The sequence below is a fragment of the Balaenoptera musculus genome, chromosome 2 (genome assembly GCF_009873245.2).
Source record: "Balaenoptera musculus isolate JJ_BM4_2016_0621 chromosome 2, mBalMus1.pri.v3, whole genome shotgun sequence".
NCBI lineage: Eukaryota > Metazoa > Chordata > Mammalia > Artiodactyla > Balaenopteridae > Balaenoptera > Balaenoptera musculus.
Genome location: NC_045786.1, coordinates 141,575,995 through 141,596,648, shown reverse-complemented (window position 1 = coordinate 141,596,648; position 20,654 = coordinate 141,575,995). Strand labels below are relative to the sequence as shown.

General features: G+C 51.9%; 1 protein-coding gene across 3 annotated transcripts in view; it reads left to right on the top strand.

Moving 5' to 3' along the window:
* Window positions 1-20,398, top strand: part of TMEM229B (transmembrane protein 229B) — a 39,326-nt gene extending 18,928 nt beyond the window's left edge. The window contains exons 1-3 of one of the 3 annotated variants that reach the window (XM_036841273.1): window positions 5,398-5,453; window positions 5,821-6,002; window positions 16,775-20,398. In XM_036841273.1, the coding sequence (XP_036697168.1) occupies window positions 16,796-17,299 (504 nt within the window). In that variant the 5' untranslated portion in view covers window positions 5,398-5,453; window positions 5,821-6,002; window positions 16,775-16,795 and the 3' untranslated portion in view covers window positions 17,300-20,398. Of the gene's footprint in view, window positions 1-5,397; window positions 5,454-5,820; window positions 6,003-16,774 lie in introns of those variants that run through there. The other 2 variants (XM_036841274.1, XM_036841271.1) reach the window with 2 other exon arrangements.
* The last annotated feature ends 256 nt before the right edge of the window (window positions 20,399-20,654 follow it).

Below are 20,654 nucleotides of genomic sequence, written 5' to 3'. Positions count from 1 at the left end.
GGCAGCCTTCTCGTCACCCTTGGTAAGTTCTAGAGCAATGTCCAGTGGAACTTTCTGTGATGATGGAAATGTTCTACATCTGCACTGTCCAGTATGGTAGACACTTGCCACGTGTAGCTATTGAGCACTTTAAATGTGGCTAGTGAGACTAAGGAACTGACTTTTTAAATTTTATTCATTTTTAAAGTTAAATTTTAAAGAGTCACATGTAGCTAGTGGCTATCAAACTGGGTAGTGCAGTTCTGCAGTTTTCAGAAAAATATCTCTTTGTGCACTTCTTGATCTTGGCTTGGGCCTCATCTCTAGGCTACTAGTTTTCACATGTCCTGTTTGCAGAAGTCAAGGTGTGCTAGTTGCTGGCAAGGACCAGGTAAGTCAAGGGGAACTGACAAAATCAGTGACCGGAAGGGTGATTTGGAGCCCCCAGAGCTATAGCCATCCTGCTGAGATTCACCCACCATGCCAGGCATCCGACTTTCTTATTTGAGATTCTGCCCCTTACTGTCTGCAAAGGGCAGAGCCACTGGTTTTCACAGCAGCAGAGATGGGTAGGTGGTGCTCAGATACGTGACCCTCGTGCCAGCTAGGTGTGTTCCAGATGAGGAAAAATCACCTGTGCTACTTAGAATTTTCTTGATTGTAAGTGACAGAAAATCCAACAAACTACCTGGAGTAAAAAGGAATGTTTACCTTCTTGTTAAGGTGAAACACCCAGGCTAGAGAGGACCTGGTAAAGTTACTTAAATTCTTTTGATCAGAAACAGATGGAAATTCCAGCCCATGAGTCAAAGGATTTCACCTTCCCTTCATTTGTTAATAAAATTGCCAAGCAACAGCTGATGAGGAATTCACAGTTTCCAGCCCCTGCCTGCAAGAAGAGTCTTCAGTTGACTGGCTACATTTATTTGGCAGTTGGGCACTTTGCCCTGACCTAGTTGGCCCCGTAGGGATCACCCGATGACTCTTGCGATAAGGGGCAGGGAATGTCTGACCCCTAATTCCACAAACTTTAGCTTCTCTGGCCTGCCTATTTCTCAAACTTGTTTAGCTTGTTTCACTTACTGTTCCCCCTGCCTGGAATGCTTTTCCCAAAGCTCTTTGCAAAGCTTCTTTGTGTCTTTCTGATCTATGCCCTGATGCTAGATCCTTAGAGAAGTTTAAGACTCGCCCTCCAGCATCTAGTTTCTTTCTCTCCCCTACCAGGCCTTTGCCCTCCTTCGTGGCCTGATACCAGACATTACGTGCTGGCTGGCTTACTTATTGTCTGTCTCCCCACAGAACTGTGAGCACCAAGGGGGCAGGAAGCTTGTCTTGTTCACATGGGGTACAGTGCCTGGCCTTCAGCAGGTACTCAGTCAACATTTGCTGGAATACAACACCTCGTATAAACAAAGCAGCCTCCACAGGACTTCTGGGACCAGGTCCCCTGGCTGTTTAGAAATCTCTGGGGGTGGCTTGGCTGTAGCAAGCTGTGAAAAGTAGGGCATTGGGAGTCGTGCTGTTGAGATGCTCCAGATTTGTCCTCCGAAAGACCAGCTGGGCTTCTTTCTGCCTCCACCGGGGAAGCAACGAAGGGGCAGGGTCCCCATTGCTCCAAAGGCATGGTGTGGTGGATTCACCTGTGGGACATCCGAAGGATGTGGGCAGTCACAGGGAGAAACCAGACGCATAAATTCCTGGTCACTTTGTGGGTGAGGCTGTGAGTCCACTGCCTGTTCCTGTCCAGCTGACAGAAGGAGCCTTGCTGGTCTCACATGATGAGGATTCCAGGGCCCCTCAGCTGCCGCCTGATGCGATCTGCATAGGGGATTATTGATGAAGGGGAGGTGAGGCAGCTCTTTACAGTAACACATGCCTTGCTCTGGGACGGCAGCCAGGCAGCTAATTAGAGAGCCCAGCAGCTGTCCAGCCTTTCAGGCAGTGAGCAGCAGCTACCCAGTGCCAGGGGGTGGGATGAGAGGGAAAGGAAAGGAGCACAGGGCCAGAGACCACCCTCTAAGGTGTAGGGGATGGGTGGTCAGGGTTGGTTCCAGGGGGGACATTGGGAGGGGTGTGTCAGGTACAGTGGGCTGGATGGGGAGGAGGAAGGAAGAAGAGGAGGTTGTCGGGACAGGGTAGCCTGCAGGTGAGACAGAAGACGGGGTGGTGAGATGTCCAGCAGGCAGGGTAACCCAGATTCCAAGCCCAGAGTGAGGGGCATGGAATGCAAGGACATGGCCAAGTGGAGGTGGGGGGTCCATCCCCTATCTACACCCTTTCTTCCCCATGCCAGCCAGGCCCCAGGGCCTGGGTCTCCTTGCTCCCAATGGGGAGCTGACCAGACACAGCCTTTCCCCTGGGGGGCTTTGGCATTCCAGTTGCATTTGTAGCTGAGCATGGTCACTGCTTGGTTTGGGAAGTTGCCAATCCACTTGTGTTCAGGGCTGGTCTTACTACAGGACAAGTAAAAGCAGTTGTTCTGGGTCAAAAGGGAAGAACTGGGGAGGATTTGAAAAACCAGAGGGCTCCCCAATGGGTCTCTGGGGCATCTTCTCTTTACTTTATGGGCACCTGGGTGGAGTGATTTTGGGAAGAGGAGAATAGGAGAGAAAAAGGGATAGTGTTTGCCTGCCACTTCCTGGCTTCACTCTTAGGTTCCAGCCCATAGAGAAGGGTGGTGGATGGGGGTAGATTTGATTTTGAGGTTCCGGTCAGAGAAGCAGAGATTCAATCCTGCAAGCCCAGCTTACCTTAAATAGTTATAGGGGAGGAGAGAGAATGATGCAGAGGGAATTTCCTGCCAGCAGCTGCTGGTTAAACCTCTCTGGGAAATGAATCCTACATATATGAAAACCGGATGCTTCTTTTGAGAGTGCCAGCACATTGTAGAAATAACAGAATAGGCACTGTTATTCTCTGACCTGAACCTGAGCTTGGCTCCTTGCCCATGTGAAAGCCTGTGGTGTCTCCCGGGATGCCTAGGACGCTCTGTTCCTGCCCCATCCCTCCTCATGTGACATGTCTTCTGTACTGTCCAGACCCAAGGCACTCACCCCATCTATCCTCACCTCTCAGCCTGGGTGATGGCTCTTGGAGGTGGGAGAAAGGATAGTGAGCACCCTCCTTTCTTCCCTGGTCTGCAGAGACAGCCCTGCCCATTGTAAACCAACGTTTATGGTGCTTTGTGGGAGAGAACCCTTCCATGATGGTGGCCTAAAAATTAGAGAAGAACACCAGACATCATTATGTTTGGTTAATAACACTGGATGTTGCAATCACCCAGTAATTTAGTTGGATCCTTCTCTACCTTGCTTGTCCCTCTATCCTACAGAAGTTTCATGGTCTCAAGGAATTCATCATGTGGAGGGGGAAACAGACACGTAATCATTTTAAGATGGGGCAGTATGTTTCAATAGGAGGCTGTTCAAAGTCCTGTGGGAACATCAGTGATGGAATAACTGGGGGGCTGTGGGAGCATGGCATCACAAAGGAATGAAGAGGGGGCAGGGTCTCAAAGGAGGAGTGGGTATGGTGGGCTGCAGAGGAGGGCAGTTAGAGAGGGCTTGAAATTGCATGGTGGTCTCTGCTCCTTCAAGCTTCTGGGGCATCGGGACATGTTGAAGGAGAAGCTGGATGGACAGACTTGGCTGTACGTTTACAAATAAGCTGCTTACAGGATGGACTAAGTAGATTACACTGAATGAAGGATGAGTGCATGCAGATGTGTGCCTTGAGAATGAGATTGGGATGGAAAGCAGTTTGAAGGTATGCTACATGGCAAGAGGGGTGACTCTGGAGCCCGAGGACCAGGGTTTGAAACAAATGTATGGATTTAGCCTAATCTCTTAATATCCTGAGACTCAGTGTTTTCATCTTTAAAATGCAGCAGGGCTGGGGACAGGGTGGGGGTGGGGAGGTAGGATAATTCCTGCCTTCCCTGCAGGAGTCTGGGGAGAATTACGAGAGATGATACACTTGAAAAAGTACAAGTACTACCACATGTTAGTTGTATAAGGGCTCTTCACACATTCCTCTACTCCAAAAACTTCTGGTTCAGGTCATGCTGTCCTCAAGGGAGCCTCATGCCCCCTACACGCTGGGACCCGGTCTAAGGGGCCAGAGGGTGTCAGAGAGGTCTGGGGACAGCTTGTGCACTTGGAGGCAGAGGTGGGACCCCATCACCTCCTTGTCCAGCACCCCCACCCCCACCCCGCCCAGCTCCCTGGGGGAAGAGCCTGCAGACCAGGAAGCAAGAGGTGTCCAGCATGAGGCTGGCCCCGGGAGGGAGCCTGTTCTGACTGCCGCGCTTCATCTGCCAGCGCAGCACCCTAACCAGCCTCGGGCCCCCAGGGCTAACTGTGGCGACCAGCAGGCTGTGCTGCCAGGATGTGGGCTTTGGTTTCTGTTTGGTTTTGACTAGTACTGTTAATGCGGCCTGCTTAGGGCCCAGAGAAGGGGAAGTGCCCGTGGGGGGGATCAAACTCCCCAGGCACAGGGTCATGGTGGTGCTGGGGGTGGAGGGCGCGCTGGACATGCCCCTGATAGGTATGTTCCAGGGTGATCACGGCCCGGCAGGCTGGGAGAAGGGAGGGGTGTGGACAGGTTGGGCAGAGTTGGGGGCTCCTGTTTGTGGAGGAGCTGGGAAGGGACAGAGGCCAGGAGAGCACAGCGGCCCGCAGCACTGCACCCCCTCTGTCCTTCACTTCTCTCAGTGCAGAGGCCCAGGGGAGAGACCCGGGGGTGCATGCCCTCCCTGCCTGCAAGCACATGTGCACACAGTGAATTTCAGGTCCCCAACCCCTGCGCTTTCACTTCTCTTGGCTCCCCTGCTGCCTCGAAAGTTGTCACCTTCGGGAGCAAAGGCCCGAGTCACCCCTGCTCAGAGAGCCTGGGGGGTTGGGGGAGGGAGGAGGGTGGCCATCAGCACAGGTGGTGCCTCTGTGGTCCACCCTGCTTGGCCGTCCACTGGGGGACGGGGGAAGTTCCCACCCCCGTCACACACTGTGCTCAGCTCCTGAGCAGCCGTCCTTCCCTCTGTAGGGCTGGGCTGGATCTGATCTCTGTCCCTGGGCTCGTGCAGAAGGTACAGTTTATCCAAGGGATTTTCGGGGAAGCTTCAGCACCTTCATATTAAAGCAAAAAAATGTCGAAGTCTCTATCAGATGGTCAAGTCTTAGGGCTCTATTAAAAATATGTATGTGGCAAGGGGCATTATAAAGTCAGCTTTGTATCAGCTTGTAGTCGGTTACCGATGTTAATAGGAAGGGTCTCGACAATAATAATAAAATGAAACAAATATGAGGGTAGTGGGATTGTGGGTAGAGGGTTTTAGCACACGTTTTGTTGGCGTGCTTGTTTTTGCAGGTGTAGTTGTGCTTGGCTCCCCAAATGCTAAAACAAATGCTCTACATCGTCTGTCTTCCGTGAGGTTCTTGACTGCCCTTGAGAACAGATGTACCCACTACAGGGTGAAGGTGAGAGTGTAATTTGAAGCTAAATTGAGAATGGAGCTGGATTCTAAAATTATATCCCTGCTCAGATTCACAAGTGTGCACACATTCACTCATGGCACAAGAAGCACCGAGCCCTCGCCCCCATGTGAACTGCCTGGGATCCATTCCGGGCTCTCATCTCCGGATTAACCAGACCTGGACAAGCAGGAGGGCAGAGAGGAGGTGACAGGCTCCAGGAGAGGCCCCATGGCCTGGGTGTGATGAGTGTCTGGGGCTGAGCCTGGAGCCCGGAGTTGCGGTGTTTGCCTTGAGGCTGCCTCTCTGGCTGGCCTGGTGGCTCGGAGCTGGGGGCAGTTGAAGCTAATGAACTCCTCCTCTTTAATTCCAGGGACAAATGGAAGCCATCCATCCACTAGCCGAGGATCAGCTGAGCCCTGGGGCTGATGCGTGCCCACACTGTTGAGAATGGCACCGAGGCCCAGCCAGGCACCGGGACAAAGGTTAACCCGGGACGCTCCTGGACAGTGTTCCTGATGTCTGTTCGGAGCCGCGCGCTCAAGGGTGTGATAGGTGAGTATGTTACTGGCTCCCAGGGGATCACTGGCCCTTCCTGCCTCAGCAGTTCTGAGCCTGCTTCCGGTCCAAGGGCCTGTCACAGGGCTATGGTCCTGGAATTGGAGGGGGTTTTCCAGCAGTTTCAGGCCATGTCACGTGCTAGAGCCATCGTATGGCCACATGGCCTCTAAGAACTGGGTCAGACCCAGATGGGCTGACATGAGTGATGGGAGACACCCAGCACTTAGATGGCATCTTCCCCAGTTCCCTTTATCTGTATGCTCATGGGTGCTTTGGGCCCCGGGCTTTACCTCTGTGCAGTGGGAAATGGATCTCACCTAGGCTTCCAGACTCTGCCCAGAAGCCATGAGTGGTTTGTGTGGCCTTGGGTAGAGCATCCAGGGCACTGGATGGTGAAGGCTTTGTGGTGCCTTAGCTGCCAGAAACGTGGCCACCAGGGGGTCAGGAGGAGCAAGTTCTCTGCTGCCTCTGCCATGTTTCAGCCATATCTCCTCCTCAGTCCAGAGGAGCGGCATGTAGGGCGAGGGGCCCCCTGGCTGGGGAGTCTCACCTGTCCTCACATAGCCTTTCTTTCCAGCCTCGGCCTCTGGCTTTTCCTTGATGATGCTTTAAAAAATGACAGTTGGCTGCTCTCCCAAGCCCCAGAGGCTGTCCGGCCTAAAGGCTGTTCTGTCTGAAGAGGGCAGACAGTCCCACTGTGGGACCGGGGGCCAGCAGGCAGAGAGCTCCCTCGGAAACCAGGGCAGGGAGCGCTGGTGGGTTTGCACTCTTGACTGGACAAGTTTTAGGAGCTGTTGGACTGGTCCATGGGAGCCCAGAGCCCTTAGCTTTTATGTAGGAGTTAGCAGAGAGGGAAAGGGTAACCGGGTATTTCTCAGCTTTAGATAGATCTTGACTCCACTTCTAGTTGAGAGTTTAAAACTCAAGGCTAGAATCTATTTTTCAGTCAGCCGAGGCTTGCAAAATCAGTTTGTGATTGGAGGGTCTTTCAGGAAGTGTGTTACCGAGTTGATTTATAGCCGGGGTGGTGTGAGAGAGCCTGGACTGTGGGAGTGGGGTGGGGGGTGGAGAGATGGTCGTGGAGTCCACTATGGGAACGCGGTGACTCAGACGGAGACCTATTCCCCGCATTACACAGAATTCCCCAGAACAACCTACATCATCAGCCTTAAAACAGTTGTACCCTTTTGTTCAGTGATACCACTTGTAGAATTGTTCATTAAGAAATCTTTCATTAGGAAATAGTTCCAGCAAAGAAAAGGGCTGAATTCTCTTGTTACAGGCATAAAAAAGATGTTCTTGTGGTGTCATTGTCAGAGTAGAAATGGGAAACAGTTGTTCTCCCTTTGTTGAACAGCTAGGTTAAGTAAATTATAGATTTCCACTTGTTGGAATATTACACAGCCATTATAATAAGCAGAACATAGGAAATGTGACAACTTGGAAAAATGATTATGATGTAATGAGTGAAAGTGTGAGGTTACAGGATAAGTACATTATGGTAACTTGTAAAATAAACACATGAGAAAAGATCGCAAAGGGGAAAAGATAATGGCTGCTAGTTTGCTGGAATTATGAATGCCTTTTCTTTCTATGATGCATGGATTTGTTTCTTTTAAAACTAAATTAAATCTCAATGAGTACACAACATACCATTAAAAGTGATTTTCTCTAAGATGTGGGATGATGGGGGACTTTTGCTTTCTATGTCATTCCTTTCTGCAGTGTTTAAATTTCAACTGTGAGCAAATGTCATTTTTGTAATCAGGAAAAAGAAAGACATTTTAAAATGCTATATATAAAAAAATTTTAAAGGCTATATTTCCCAAGAAAGAGGAGAAGAGAAAAGCTGAGCTCTTTAGTTCTTTATACCTGCTCTCATCAGCGTTTAACGGCCTGTGCCTGTTTGGGCCCATTCATTCGTTCATAAATCCATTCGTTCACAGGTATCAGTGGGTCTTACTGCCAGGCACTGTTCGAGGCACTAGTTACCCAGCAGTGAACAAGGCAGAGCCCTGCTCTTGTGGAACTTTCACTCCAATTGGGGGAGACAGACAATGAACAAGTAGCAAAATATCAGAAAGTGAAAGCGCTATGACTAAAATGGGATGATGTGAGTGACGGAGAGGCTATTTTGGATCAGAGGTTCCTCTGAGGGGTGATGGTTGAGCTGAGATCTCAATGACAACAGAGAGGCAGCCATGTAAAGTCTGGGAAGGGTCCTGCAGGCAACGCACAGGAACCCCAGCCTGCAGTCCCCACCCACAGGCTGCCTTTTGCTGCCTGAGCCCTGGTAAGCCTCTGTGCCAGGCTGACTCCGTTCCCCAAGCCCACTTGCCCCCACTGCACCTGCCAGCTGGGATTTGCTCAGCATCTGAGGCTGTCTGAAATCCTCCCCGGCCTGCTGCCCTGCACGGATCGGTTGCTTCTGATACTCTGGCTGCTGTTGCTGCTGTAGGCACAGGGCTTCTCTGGGCAGCCTGTACGCTGGCCACTGCTCTTCGCTGGCGTTTCCATGGCAGGGCTGGGGCATCTGAGATTCCCGGCAGCATTGGGGCAGGCTGGCAGTCGGGGAGGCTCTGGGTAATGTGTGTCCTGGTGAGAGGTCTTTGAATGGCACGTGCCTTAAGGTCCAAAGGGGTGGCTGCTGCCATGGTCCTGTGAGGGTCAGCCGTGACCGTGGAGGACCTTCGTGTGGACGCTGCCAGAACGTGGCTTCAGAACAGAACTTGGCCTCTCAGAATAGACTGAGAGCCTTCAGGAGCTCTGACACCAGTTCTGGGCTTCATTGATGATCTACCGAGAAGCTCACATCCTTCTTGCTTCCTGTTGTCTCTCCATATACCGTCTCAGCCTTCCACAAGCAGAAACTCAGAAAACGGTAGTGCCCTCAAAGGAGCCTGTAGTCAGGCTCAAGAACAGTGCAATGTGCTGACTGCGAGTGAAGGCTCTGGAGCTGGGTTTGAATCCCAGTTCTGCCTTGTGGAGCTGTAAGAACTTAGGCTAATTTTCTAGGCTTTCTCTGCCTCAAATTCCCCATCTGTGAAATGGGCTCGAAGATTATCTGAGTAAATACATGGAAAGTGCTGAGAAGAGTGCCTGATTATTACTGTGACTTGGGAAGTGGCAGGAGGACCATCCCAGGGAGCTTTCCTGGGGGGGGGGGCGCCCACAGCAAGAGAGGGTGGAACTCTATGGCATTTGGGCAAGCCAGTGACCACGGGTATCTTCCCCCACTTGCTTCCCTTCTGGCCCGGAAGCAAGCCCATGTTTTCCTCCTCCTCAACCTGATGACCACAGGGGAAGCTCAGGACTGTTTCAGAACTTGCATCTGGCACCCAGAGGGAAGGGCAACCGCCCACCCCTCATTAATTCCACTACCCCACCAGGTGATTGCACTCAGGGTTGCTCAAGCTGTGCCCCCAATGCCTTGTCCTCAGAGACCCCTGGAAGGCCTGTGCATCTCTCCAGAGCAGTGGTATTAATTAACTGTAATGGTTTTGTTGCCTGGGGATGGGGAGTGAAATTTGGGAAGTAAATGAGGTGAAAGAGGAAGGCTTGCCCAGCCTGTCTGCATGGAAGGGGAATCCTGATTTTCTAGCAAGATGCTTCTCTGGACAAAAATTCCCAGAGTTGCCGTGTTGTTCCAGGAAGTTAAGATGCTACAAGATGGGGGTTTTTGGCAAAACCAAGAACAATCGTCCCATCTGGTTTTGCCTCCAGCCTGTCTTGGACTTTTATGGCATTCTCTTCGCTCCTCTCAACTGCTCACCCTAAGGAATAGCTCAGCAGGTTCCAAGAGCAGCAGGTGAGATACTCCTAGGGAGCAGCGCTCTGAAAGCCAGCCCTCCCCCCTCCCCCACCTGTCTCCTTGCAGGGGCAGTGCCCTGTCCTGATGACTCTCCTTGGGCTCTGGCCCTTTGCTGGAACTCCGTGTGCCTGGCTCTTTGATCACACATGAGGGCTCTTGTACTTGAGTGTTGTTCCCTAAAATCCCGCTTGTGAAACCATCCACTGCTCTGCAAATTCTTTTCTCTGCTTTCAGTCTTGCCCACGCTCTCCTCTCTACTCCACCCTGAGTTTTCCTTCCTGGGCTGTCCCATCTTTGTGTCACGGTCCTCAGGATGGTTATGCCTGTCACCAGGAGAAAGAAGCAACATCCCGTGAACTGCTGCTTCCTCTTGATGCAGGTATACCCGGGGCTCCGATCCCAGGGCTGAACAAGGAGGTACTGGAAGGGTCTGGGGCAAAGGGCTCAGGTTGGGGGAGGCCAGGCAGGGATGGGGGCTGTTGGGCACAGCAGAGGGAGGGGAGCCTGTCCTAGCTCAAAGTTCAGGCACAGCTCCTGTGACTATTACAAGTGGGTTTGGGGAGTGGAGTTCTGAAAATCCACCCATGCCAATGCCTGCCTTTAATTTTAGCATCTGTCCCATCACAGTGTGAGCTGCCATCCCACCTGACGACACTGCCTCACATCCCCGTCCCTGTCCTCACCCCGGCCTCCTGGCCCCCGCCAGCTCTACCCCATTCATCTTCCGTGGACCAGTCCAGGTCTTCTCAGACATCACCTGACCTCGCCTAGGTATGCTTCCCCTCCACCTACCCGTGTTCTTCCAGGCACGGAGATTCTAAAAACAGAATCCAGGCCTCAGGCTTGCCCTGTTCTCTCTCCCCACATCCTCTCTTCTGTTCAGCAGCTTGCCCTCTCTCCCTCTGACAGCTACTGCTTTAATCTTGCTCCTGTTCCATAGGGTTTGGGCGTCCAACTCTTCCAAGTCACCTGCTCCGGGGGGTGGGTGTGGCTGGAGCCTCTGATCTGTAACCGACTGGGAAACCATTCTTGGCCTCCCCAAAAGATCAGACCAAGAGGCAAGGAGAGTAGGGTCTTAAAAACAGCATCAAGAAGGGGACTGACCACAGTGATGACTCCACCAGTTACATGAGGCTGCTGAAGAGCACGTCTGAAGAAGTGCCTTCTCCAGATCCTGGGGGACAGAGGGGCCAGGGCTACGAGTGCCTGTCAGGTGGACAGACCTGCGTTCAGAGGACCCTGAGTTGGGCAGGAGGCAGAGGGGTCTCCAGGCCACCACTGTCCACCCACCTCGGACTGCGGACCCCTCCTCGCTCCTCTGTGAGTTTCCCTGGAGCCCAAGCTCTGTTCTGGGCAGAGCTTAGCAACCTGTTGGGAGTTCAGGATAAAACGAGAGCTTGAGAAACTGTGCCAGGAATGCTGGCCCTTTCACTCACACTTCTCTTAAAGCCAGGCCCTCACAGGGCTGGTTCTGAGACCCCTCCCCTTTCACCAAACCTCCTCAGCCACACGGGAGCTGGAAGCTCACGTCGATTCTCCTCAGCTGGGTTTTTGTTCCATGGGCTGTATGTGTGATTACTGTTTTCATGGGTAGCTTGGCTGCCGGGTTAGTGCTCTGGGTGGAGGTGAAGACCTGACTTGCTTGGCACAGAAGGCTGCCCGGCTGCTAGTGAGGACAGGGGCAGAAAGACCCTGCCACAGGTGGGAGGGAGAAGCCGACCAGGAATCCTGGCTCTGTGCCAGAAATGAAAGCCGTCCTTTTTTGAGCATTTGCTGTATCCCTAGTAGTGGCTATCTCTTAGCTCATTCATCCTCACTGTTAACCCTCAGAGGTAGTTTCTCTTCTTATTCTCACTTTACTTATAAGGAAACTGAGACAGAGAGGTCAGGTAATGTGCCCTAGATCCCACAGGTGGGGGGTATTATCGTCCACAGCACAAACCCAGGCAGTTAGGATCTGGAGCCTCTGCACTTAACCCTACACACCATTCACACCTGTGAGTCATGGTTTGTTGTCGGGCATGGCTCAGGAGGGAAGAATGGGCATTAATTTTACACAATTTCAGGTTTCCTTAAGTTCATTTGTCTGGCAAATTTACTGAGCATCTTCTATATACGAGGCGCTAAGATGATTAATATATAGTCATTCAACAAATAGCTTTAAGGGACTTCCCTGGCGGTCCAGTGGTTGAGACCCCGCGCTTCCACTGCAGGGGGTGCGGGTTCGATCCCTGGTCGGGGAACTAAGATCCCACGTGCTGCGTGGCCAAAAAAAGAAAATAAAACAAACAAACAAACAAAAACAAATGTTTTTGAGATACCATTATTTTTATAAAAGTTATACATACTAGTTAGAAAAAAATTTTAGAGTCTACAGAAAAGTATAAAGATGGAAATAAAAATCACTTATGATGTCACCATCTGGAGACGATTGTGGCTAAATTTTTTTTTTTTTTTTGATATTTACATGTATGTATGCCTTTGCAAAATCAGAATCATACTCAGCATTCCACTTTGAATCCTGCATTTTTCTCTTAATGTTGTATTAAACATTCATCAGGTGGCTACCAGTGCTGGCCTCCAGAGGAATCATGGCAAAGCCAAATGCTAACTGTTATCACAGAAGTGAATGGGGTGCAGAGGTGGACAGGGCAGTGGACAGCTCCAGAGCTGCAGGTGTTTAGGAAAGTCTTCACAGAAGAGGAGCTGGATCTTGAAGGAGGATTATGGCTTCGCAGGCCATGGGTGGGGGAAGGGCACCCCAAGTAGCAAAAACAGCCATGGAGAGATCTGGAGGACAGGCTCCAAAGCAGAAGTGGATCACAATGGGCTTTGCCAGTCATGCCTAGGTGTTGAGCCTTACTCTGTAGATGTTAAAGATCCACTAATGGGCTTTAAGTGGGGAGAAACATTGGATGTGCATTTTAGAAAGACTGCTGTTTCTATACACTCTTTCACAGTAGTGATGAGTAAATTGAAAGGAGCAAGGCAAGGCTGGGAGACTGGCTAAGTAAGAGACCATTGGGGTCATCCAGGTGAGAGATGATGGGGCTTGAACTCGAGCAGGAATGAGAAAGAGGAATGACAAGGAGGAGATGGATTTCAAAGATGTTTAAGAGGTAGAAAGGATAGGAGTTAATGGCTGACTTGGTGGCTTTGCCATGTGACTTGCTTGGGCCAACAAGATGTTAGTGGGTGTGACTTAACAACTTAACCAGTATTGAAGAGCACCGGTGCAGTTGGGTTGCTCGCTCTTGGGCCTCCGCCCTTGCCATGAGAAGACCTTACCAGGGCTAGTCCACTAGGCCCAGAAGAAGGACAAGAGGCAAGTGGAGCAGAGCCATCCCAGCCAAGCATAGGACAGAGCCCCCAGATGACTCACAGCCTTGTGACTGAGGCCAGCCAAGATCTGCCAACCCACAGGCACGTGAGTTGTAATAATAAATGAGAGTTTATTTAAGCCATTGAGTTTGGGGATGATTTGTTATGTAGCAATTGCTGAGTGACAGAAATGTCTTCATTCTTTTTTTAAAAAATATTTATTTCTTTATTGGCTGCGTCGGGTCTTAGTTGTGACACTCGCGGCACCTTGCGTTGTGGTGCACGGGCTCTTCGTTGCGCGTGTGGGCTTAGTTGCCCGACCAGGGATCGAACCAGCGTCCCCTGCACAGCAAGACTGACTCAACCACTGGACCACCAGGGAAGTCCCAAGAATGTCTTCACTCTTGAACTGAATGCTTACTGTGTGCAAGGCACTATTCTAGGCACCTGGGGATGCAGTGCTGAATCAAAGTCCTTACTTTCAGGGAGTTCAGGTTAAAGGGGGGAAGTGGCAGAGGAAGCAGGAATGACCTCTCTCTGCTAACTGGGTGCATGGTGGTACCATTAATCAAGATGGGGGTCATACGATCCCTGAGGTGGACCTGGGTGACCTGGCCTGAGGCAGCACCTCCAGCGGGAGGCCCTCCGTACTCGCCTCGCAGCAAGGGAAGGTGACCAGCCCTTCTGCTGGACAGAGGACAAGTGGTCCCCTCCCGGCCACAGGTGTGGGACAAGACACGCTGACAGTCGGGCACCAGTAGGGACGGGAAAGCTGCTGGGGCTGGAACCACCTTCCCCCTTCCCCCTCCCGGGCCCTGAGGGGCTGCAGTTCGGTGCCGTGGCCGGAGCAGCGAGGGCAGCTCGAGCCTGAGACCAGAGGCCTGGGCTCCTATCACCGGCCGGTCCTCCCACACTCTCTGTGTTGAGTTGTGTGCTGGGTGCTCCTTTAATTGCATAATTTAAAAAGAAAAAAGAAGCTAAGAGTGGACCAAAACGTTGCACAAAGTGTTCTAATTTCCAAAAAAAAAGAAAAAAAAAGATGGGGGTCATAGGAGATATTGGGGGGGAAGATAATGAGTTTGATTTAGGAAAGGAATATGAGGTGCCTATGCGACACTTAGGTGGAGGTGTTCGGGAAGGAGTGGGGTAAATAGGTGTAGAACACAGGAAAGCTGTTTGGCTGGGGACTGAAAGTTATCAACATAGTGAAACAAAATCATCTGTACCAAAGAGAGACAGAGTACATGCTGTGGATATTCAGGGGAGGAAGAAAGGATTTGTGGCTGGGAGGATGAAAAAGATCTTGTTCTGAAGGTAACCTGTAAGCTGGGTTTGTACTTGTGGAGGCAAGAGGAGAAAGGCACATAAAACACAATAGATGGGATGGTGGTAAGACGTGGAGAGCTGGACTGTGAGAATTAGGCTGAAAAAGTAGATTGGAGTGAGATCAGGGAGAGTCTTGAATGCCAGGCCAAGGACACTGCAGCGTTTCATTAGAAAATGGGGAACCACTGAATGTTTTTGAGCAGGGGAGTGACATTAGGCACGCATGTCTAGGAGATGGCTGAAGTATGATGAGTTTTGAAGTCGAAATCAAAAGATACAGATTCTAGTCTCACCTCTTCCATTCAGTGGCCCTGGGATATGGGGCAAATGACTTCTCTCTGAGCTTCAACTACCTCTCTTAAAAAATGGAAGTCAAACTACCTGCCCTTCACACGAGTCTTAATTTAGTAAGAACCAATGACAAAATGTGAATGAAAGTGATTGGAAGACCACCAGGCAATGTGCATGGGTAGGCATTATTGTGACTAGGTCTGCTTTAGCTGAAACGTAAGGCTGGGATTCCCAGACAGGTGGGCAGACTGCAAATGTCATCTTGTTAACCTCTGTCCCTTCTACCACCTCGGAGAGAGGACTGCCAGAGGTGTCAGCCTGGAGTCCACTGGCAGCTGGCAGAGCTGGGGTTCATGTTCTCCTGCTCTGCCTGCCCGTTCTTGGTATAACCCTGAACTCTCCCACCCCACCCTCCACATAAATGACGTGTCATTTAGAGAACGCCTGCTCAGGGGAGGACTGTACCAAGGCCACAGAACAGAGGACCGGGAGAGAGTTGCTGCCATCAAGGAGTACACAGGCTGGCTGGATAGTAACTAGGGGTGGCATTGAGTAAAGGGTCAAATGAGTGGTCCACACAGTCGCTGGTGGAGGGCCAGGCCAGTCTTCGGAGAAGCATGATGGGGCCTTGAACGCCAGTGGGGTTTAAAAGAGAGGATCGGAAGGGAATGAGAAGTAAAGGGGAGGACTCTCTCCTCTGTCAGCCCACTGGTATCCTCTCAATATCGAAACTCAACACCAAAACCCCACTTAATGGAGCAGTTAAAAACAAATGCGACCACAATAAGCAACCACTTCACACCCATTAGAATGGCCATCATCACGAAACCAGAAAATAAGTGCTGGCAAGGATATGGAGAAATTGGAACCCTTGTGCATTGCTGGTGCGAATGTAATATGGTATAGCTGCTGTAGAAAACAGCAAGGCCACTCCTCAGAAAATAAAAGCAGAATTACCGTATGATCCAGCAATTCCACTTCTGGGTAAATACCCAAAAGAACTGAAAGCTGACACTTGAACAGGTATTTGTACACCCATGTTCAGAGCAGCATTATTTACAATAGCCAAAAGGTGGAAACACCCATTAATGGATGAACTGATAAAATATATCTAGGTAGATCACAATAGAATATTATTTAGCCTTAAAAAGGGAAGAAAATTCTGACACATGCTACAACATGGATGAACCATGAAGACGTTAGGCTCAGTGACATAAGCCAGTCACAACAGGACAAATACTGCATGACTCCACTTAAATGAGATACCTAGAGTTGTCAGATTCATAGAGACAAAGTAGAATAGTGGTTGCCACAGGCTGGAGAGGGGATGGGGAGATAGTGTTTAATGAGTTCGGAGTTTCCGTTTGGGATGATGAAAACATTTTGGAGATGGATGGTGGTGATGGATGCACAACAATGAGAATGTACTTAATATCACTTCAGCGTATACTTTAAAACAGTTAAAATGGTAACTTTTATGTATATGTTCACATACACACACATAAAAGACACATGTGACGGGCTGCTTAGAAAGAGCTCAGAAGTATGAGTGATGTGGAACTCACTTGAGTTTGAGAAGAAGTGGGGGAAGAGATGGGGACCCCAGTGGACGGGCCTAGTGAAAAATTAGCAAGTAGCCTGGAAATGGGGGTGACTGGTGGGCCAGGACAGCCAACTCTTCCACTGACTACCAATCATCCTAAGAAGTTATTATAGGGAGTGTAGTAGACACCTCTCTTCAAGTAGCACTTGAGTAGCATTTCAGAGGAAGCCAGTGGGGCTGTTTGTTTGTTTTCTACCTTTTATTTCTCATGCCTACCTGGCTCAGGTAAGGAATATGAAATAAAGTAATGAACATGGAATAGGGTTAGGAGTATGATGAGTAACTAAAGAGAAAGGTAGAGGCAGGTTTGAAATCCCCTCCAGCCTGGTCACTCCAGAGACTTGGGGCGGGCAAGTCTGTGGCCCTGCCCCCTCCCCTCCTCCCTCACTTGTGTCTCCTTTGCGTCCCTAACAGCCAGCCCCCCGAGTCAGCGCCATGGCTTCCGCAGAGCCCCTGACGGCGCTGTCCCGCTGGTACCTGTACGCCATCCATGGCTACTTCTGCGAGGTGATGTTCACGGCGGCCTGGGAATTCGTGGTGAACTTTAACTGGAAGTTCCCGGGGGTCACGAGCGTGTGGGCGCTCTTCATCTACGGCACGTCCATCCTCATCGTGGAGCGCATGTACCTGCGCCTGCGCGGCCGCTGCCCGCTGCTGGTGCGCTGCCTCATCTACACGCTCTGGACCTACCTGTGGGAGTTCACCACCGGCTTCATCCTGCGCCAGTTCAACGCCTGCCCCTGGGACTACTCCCAGTTCGACTTTGACTTCATGGGCCTCATCACCCTGGAGTACGCCGTGCCCTGGTTCTGCGGGGCCCTCATCATGGAGCAGTTCATCATCCGCAACACCCTCCGCCTCCGCTTTGACAAGAACGCCGAGCCCGGGGAGCCCAGCGGCCCCCTGGCCCTGGCCAACGGCCACGTCAAGACTGACTGAGCTGGGGGGGGGGCTGGGGGGCTCTCATGGATTCTGTGGACAAGGGTACCAAGCTGGCAGGGTTGCCCCCTCTGTACAGCACAAGCCCTACCCCGTAGGGCACACGGAGCCCCCATGCCCCGCCCACTGTGGGCGGGCGTTGGGGGCGTGGTCAGGTCTTGGGGGCGGGGTGTGGAGGCAGCAGGGGCACTTCGGGTAAGGTCCGTGGATGTCAGCCCAGCTCAGGGGCGGGAGGCCTGTGGCTACACCGGGACTGGACTACGTGGGTGACTTTGGAAGCAGCAGGCCCTGTCCTGGCTAAGGGACACAGAATGGAGCAGAAGGTGGGAGGCAAAGCCTGAGGAGGCTTCGGGCTGCTGCAGCGGCCACCCGCCTCCCTCTCACCTGGTTTAGTTGGGCTTCGGCTGGTTCCATTAGGCAATATTCAGGTGCTTGCTTGCAACCAATACCTCCCCCAGGGGCCTGCTGAGCTGCAGCCTAAGAAGAGACTGGGCAGCCAGGAGGCTGCTGGGCAGGAGTGCTGGTCTGCAAGGGCTGGGAGGCCTTCCCTTGGCTCCTCTCCCCTCCCCCAGGGTCCCACGCTGATCCCTTGACCTTCGGGGGCTCCCCCCCTGGTGCTGGATTCCCACCAACCTTGGGCTTTTGGAGGTTTCAATCCCTGTGTGTTCGGTGGCATTTCCCCCTTTTCTCTTATTTTCAAAGCCTTTACCACTAGCAGCCCCTTTATCCATGTAACCCCCCCACCTGCCCCACCCACAACTCCCTAGGCAACACAGCAGCTGCCAGAGATAGAACCCTGAGCAGACCCCTCCAACCCTCTTGCAGCCTTCCCTCCACTATTGTCGATGGCCCGATTCCTGAGGAGTCCCCCCTTATGCCTCCCCACCCCCCCTGGTCTGGGGGGTTGTGGCAGTGCCCCTGGTGCTCACCTCCTTGCAGTGGCTAAAAACTAATGACACCCCCAACGCACAGTCAGGCCATCTTGGGCCCCATGGATCAACAATGGGGACCTAGAGACAAATCAGTGTGAAGGGGGGAAGTTGGGCAGTAAAGGTACCTGACTGGTTTATTTTCAAACCAGCCGGGGCAGTCTAGCTTTCTAGGAGGTGGAGGAGCAGGTATCCAGTGTTGGAGAGTCACGGAGACTGAGTGAGGGAGAAAAAGAGGGCCTTTCAGCTTTGGGAGGGTCTTCGAAGCATCCTTAGTGGGAATGGGTCCGTTCTGGTTCTGCCATAGCCCCAGCCCTGCAGCAAAACCTCCTCAGGGCTACCCCCTCCTCACCCCTCCCAGAAAAGCTGACCCCCTGAGCTTGCTCCTTAAACAGTATTAACCCTGCCGGGTTCATGGGCATTGTCATCTTGGTTGCCCCGCCTTCCTCAGTGACAGGTCCATTGCTGGCAGTAGACAGGTAAAATCCTAACTCCAGCCCACTTCCAGCTCTGCCCACTCCCTGAGGGGAGGGGTCCATCAGAACGCAGCCTATCCCATGGTACATGGTCTCTTCTTGACCACACTATGACTCTTAGGTAGAAATTAGCCTTTCCCTTTTTATAGAACATTAAAAGTGATAATACGACCTGTGGAGAGAATCTCCTCTTCTTGCTGTACTGCTCCACCTAGACTGTGCAGACAGCACCAGCTAGGGCACAGGCCAGGGTGGGGATGCTGGGGGTGGGCAGGGGTGGTGTCCTGGATTGGGAGAAAGGCTGGGAGACTCTGCCTGTGGCAGGGTTGTGTTCTGCAGTGACCCTGTCCAGGACAGTTTGAAGGCGATCCCCAGCCTCTATGTCCTGGGCAGGCTCCTGCAGTCCAGGCAAGACCTACATTCTGCAGGGGTTAACCCTACCTTTGATTTTACTGTGGCCCCAATTCCAGGGCTTTGGGGGTTCTAGGGGTTCAGCCTTCCAGTGGGGGTCAATTGCTTTCCATCTACAGGTGGAGGGGATTCCAGAGGAAGAATAGTGTCTGGTTCCCGGTTCTGTCTGAGTAATTGTTTCCTCGGTCTTTTCCCCTTGATCCACATTATCTCGGTCTCCTGGACCCCACTACCCCTCTAAGCCCCTTAGACCACACTACTCACCTTTGCTCTCCCCTCCACGACAGAATCTGGTGGTCAGCTTGTTGATGTCTCCCAGCCCAAGGCCTCCATGATTCTCTGCCAGAGCAAGCCCTTGGGTGGCCCGCTGGGTCTGGCCGCTCCAGAGGTTGCCCTGTCTGTTCCCTGGCACTATCTCTCTGGGCCCTATAAAAACTCCCAAGTGCGAGAGGTCCCCGAGTAAACCTGCCTGCCTGGCAACGTGCAGAGCACTGTGCTTCTGCTTCATCCAGGTGCCCTGAGGCTCCTATTCTCCCTCTTAGGGCACAGAGCCCCTAGCAAAGGGAGGTGATGACCGGGAGCTTGACCACAGGATCTGTGTGTCTTCCGGGCCCCAATCCCATAGTGCCCAAGGACTCAGAGTTTGGAGTAATCCCAGCCCTGCAAAGCAGAGAATCTGATCCCTTTTTATGAACCTCTTGTGTCCTGGGCCTCTCTCCACAGGACATGGCAGCATCTCTGAGTCACAGATCGCCATGTGCTGCCCTGCATGGTTGAATCGCTTCTGACATCTGCTAGGCATCCTGTCCCTTGTGCTGTGTCCCCTCCGATGCCAGTGAGTCACAATGGCCTATGCTTATTCACAGCAATAATACCTAGGGAGTGCCCATGAAGTCCTTTTGTCCTGGTCCCTCGCTTTCTGCATGGGTCTCCTGGGGAGGCAGCCACTGAGTGGGTCAGTTAGGAGAACCTGTATTTATAGAGCTCTGGGCTATGCAGACATCACCACAGGGGAGGCAGAAAAATGGGAGGCTCAGGCCTGGAGGACTTACGGCTAAGGCAGGGAAAGCACCTTCTACTCTGAGGCCACCCCAGGCCTGGAAGAGCTGCAGGTCCCTGCTCTACAAAAGGGCCTTTGAGGCAGATGGGACTGTCTCCCAGCTATGGCAGCTCTTCAGAAGGATACATGACTGGTTTGTGCACCCATTGCCTGCTCTGTCTCCATTGGTCTCTTTGTCTCTTTCTTTTCACATTCATGCACACAAAATATACTGGTGTTTGTGTTCCAGGACTGGCTCTGACCCATCTCTGTTTCTTCTGTTTTGGAGCCCCTTCCCTAGGAGCTGCTGGAGGCCAGGCCCTTCGCACTCTGGCATCATACTGTCCTGAAGCATGCTAGATGGGGCCATGCTGTGGGGAGGACAGGTGGCATTCTCCACCAGTCCTTTCCACGATCTCTGTGCTGACCATCTCTGGTAACCTGAATTCTCCACCTGACCCCCGACTCCCCATCATAATCTGGTCCAGTCCTGACTTTGG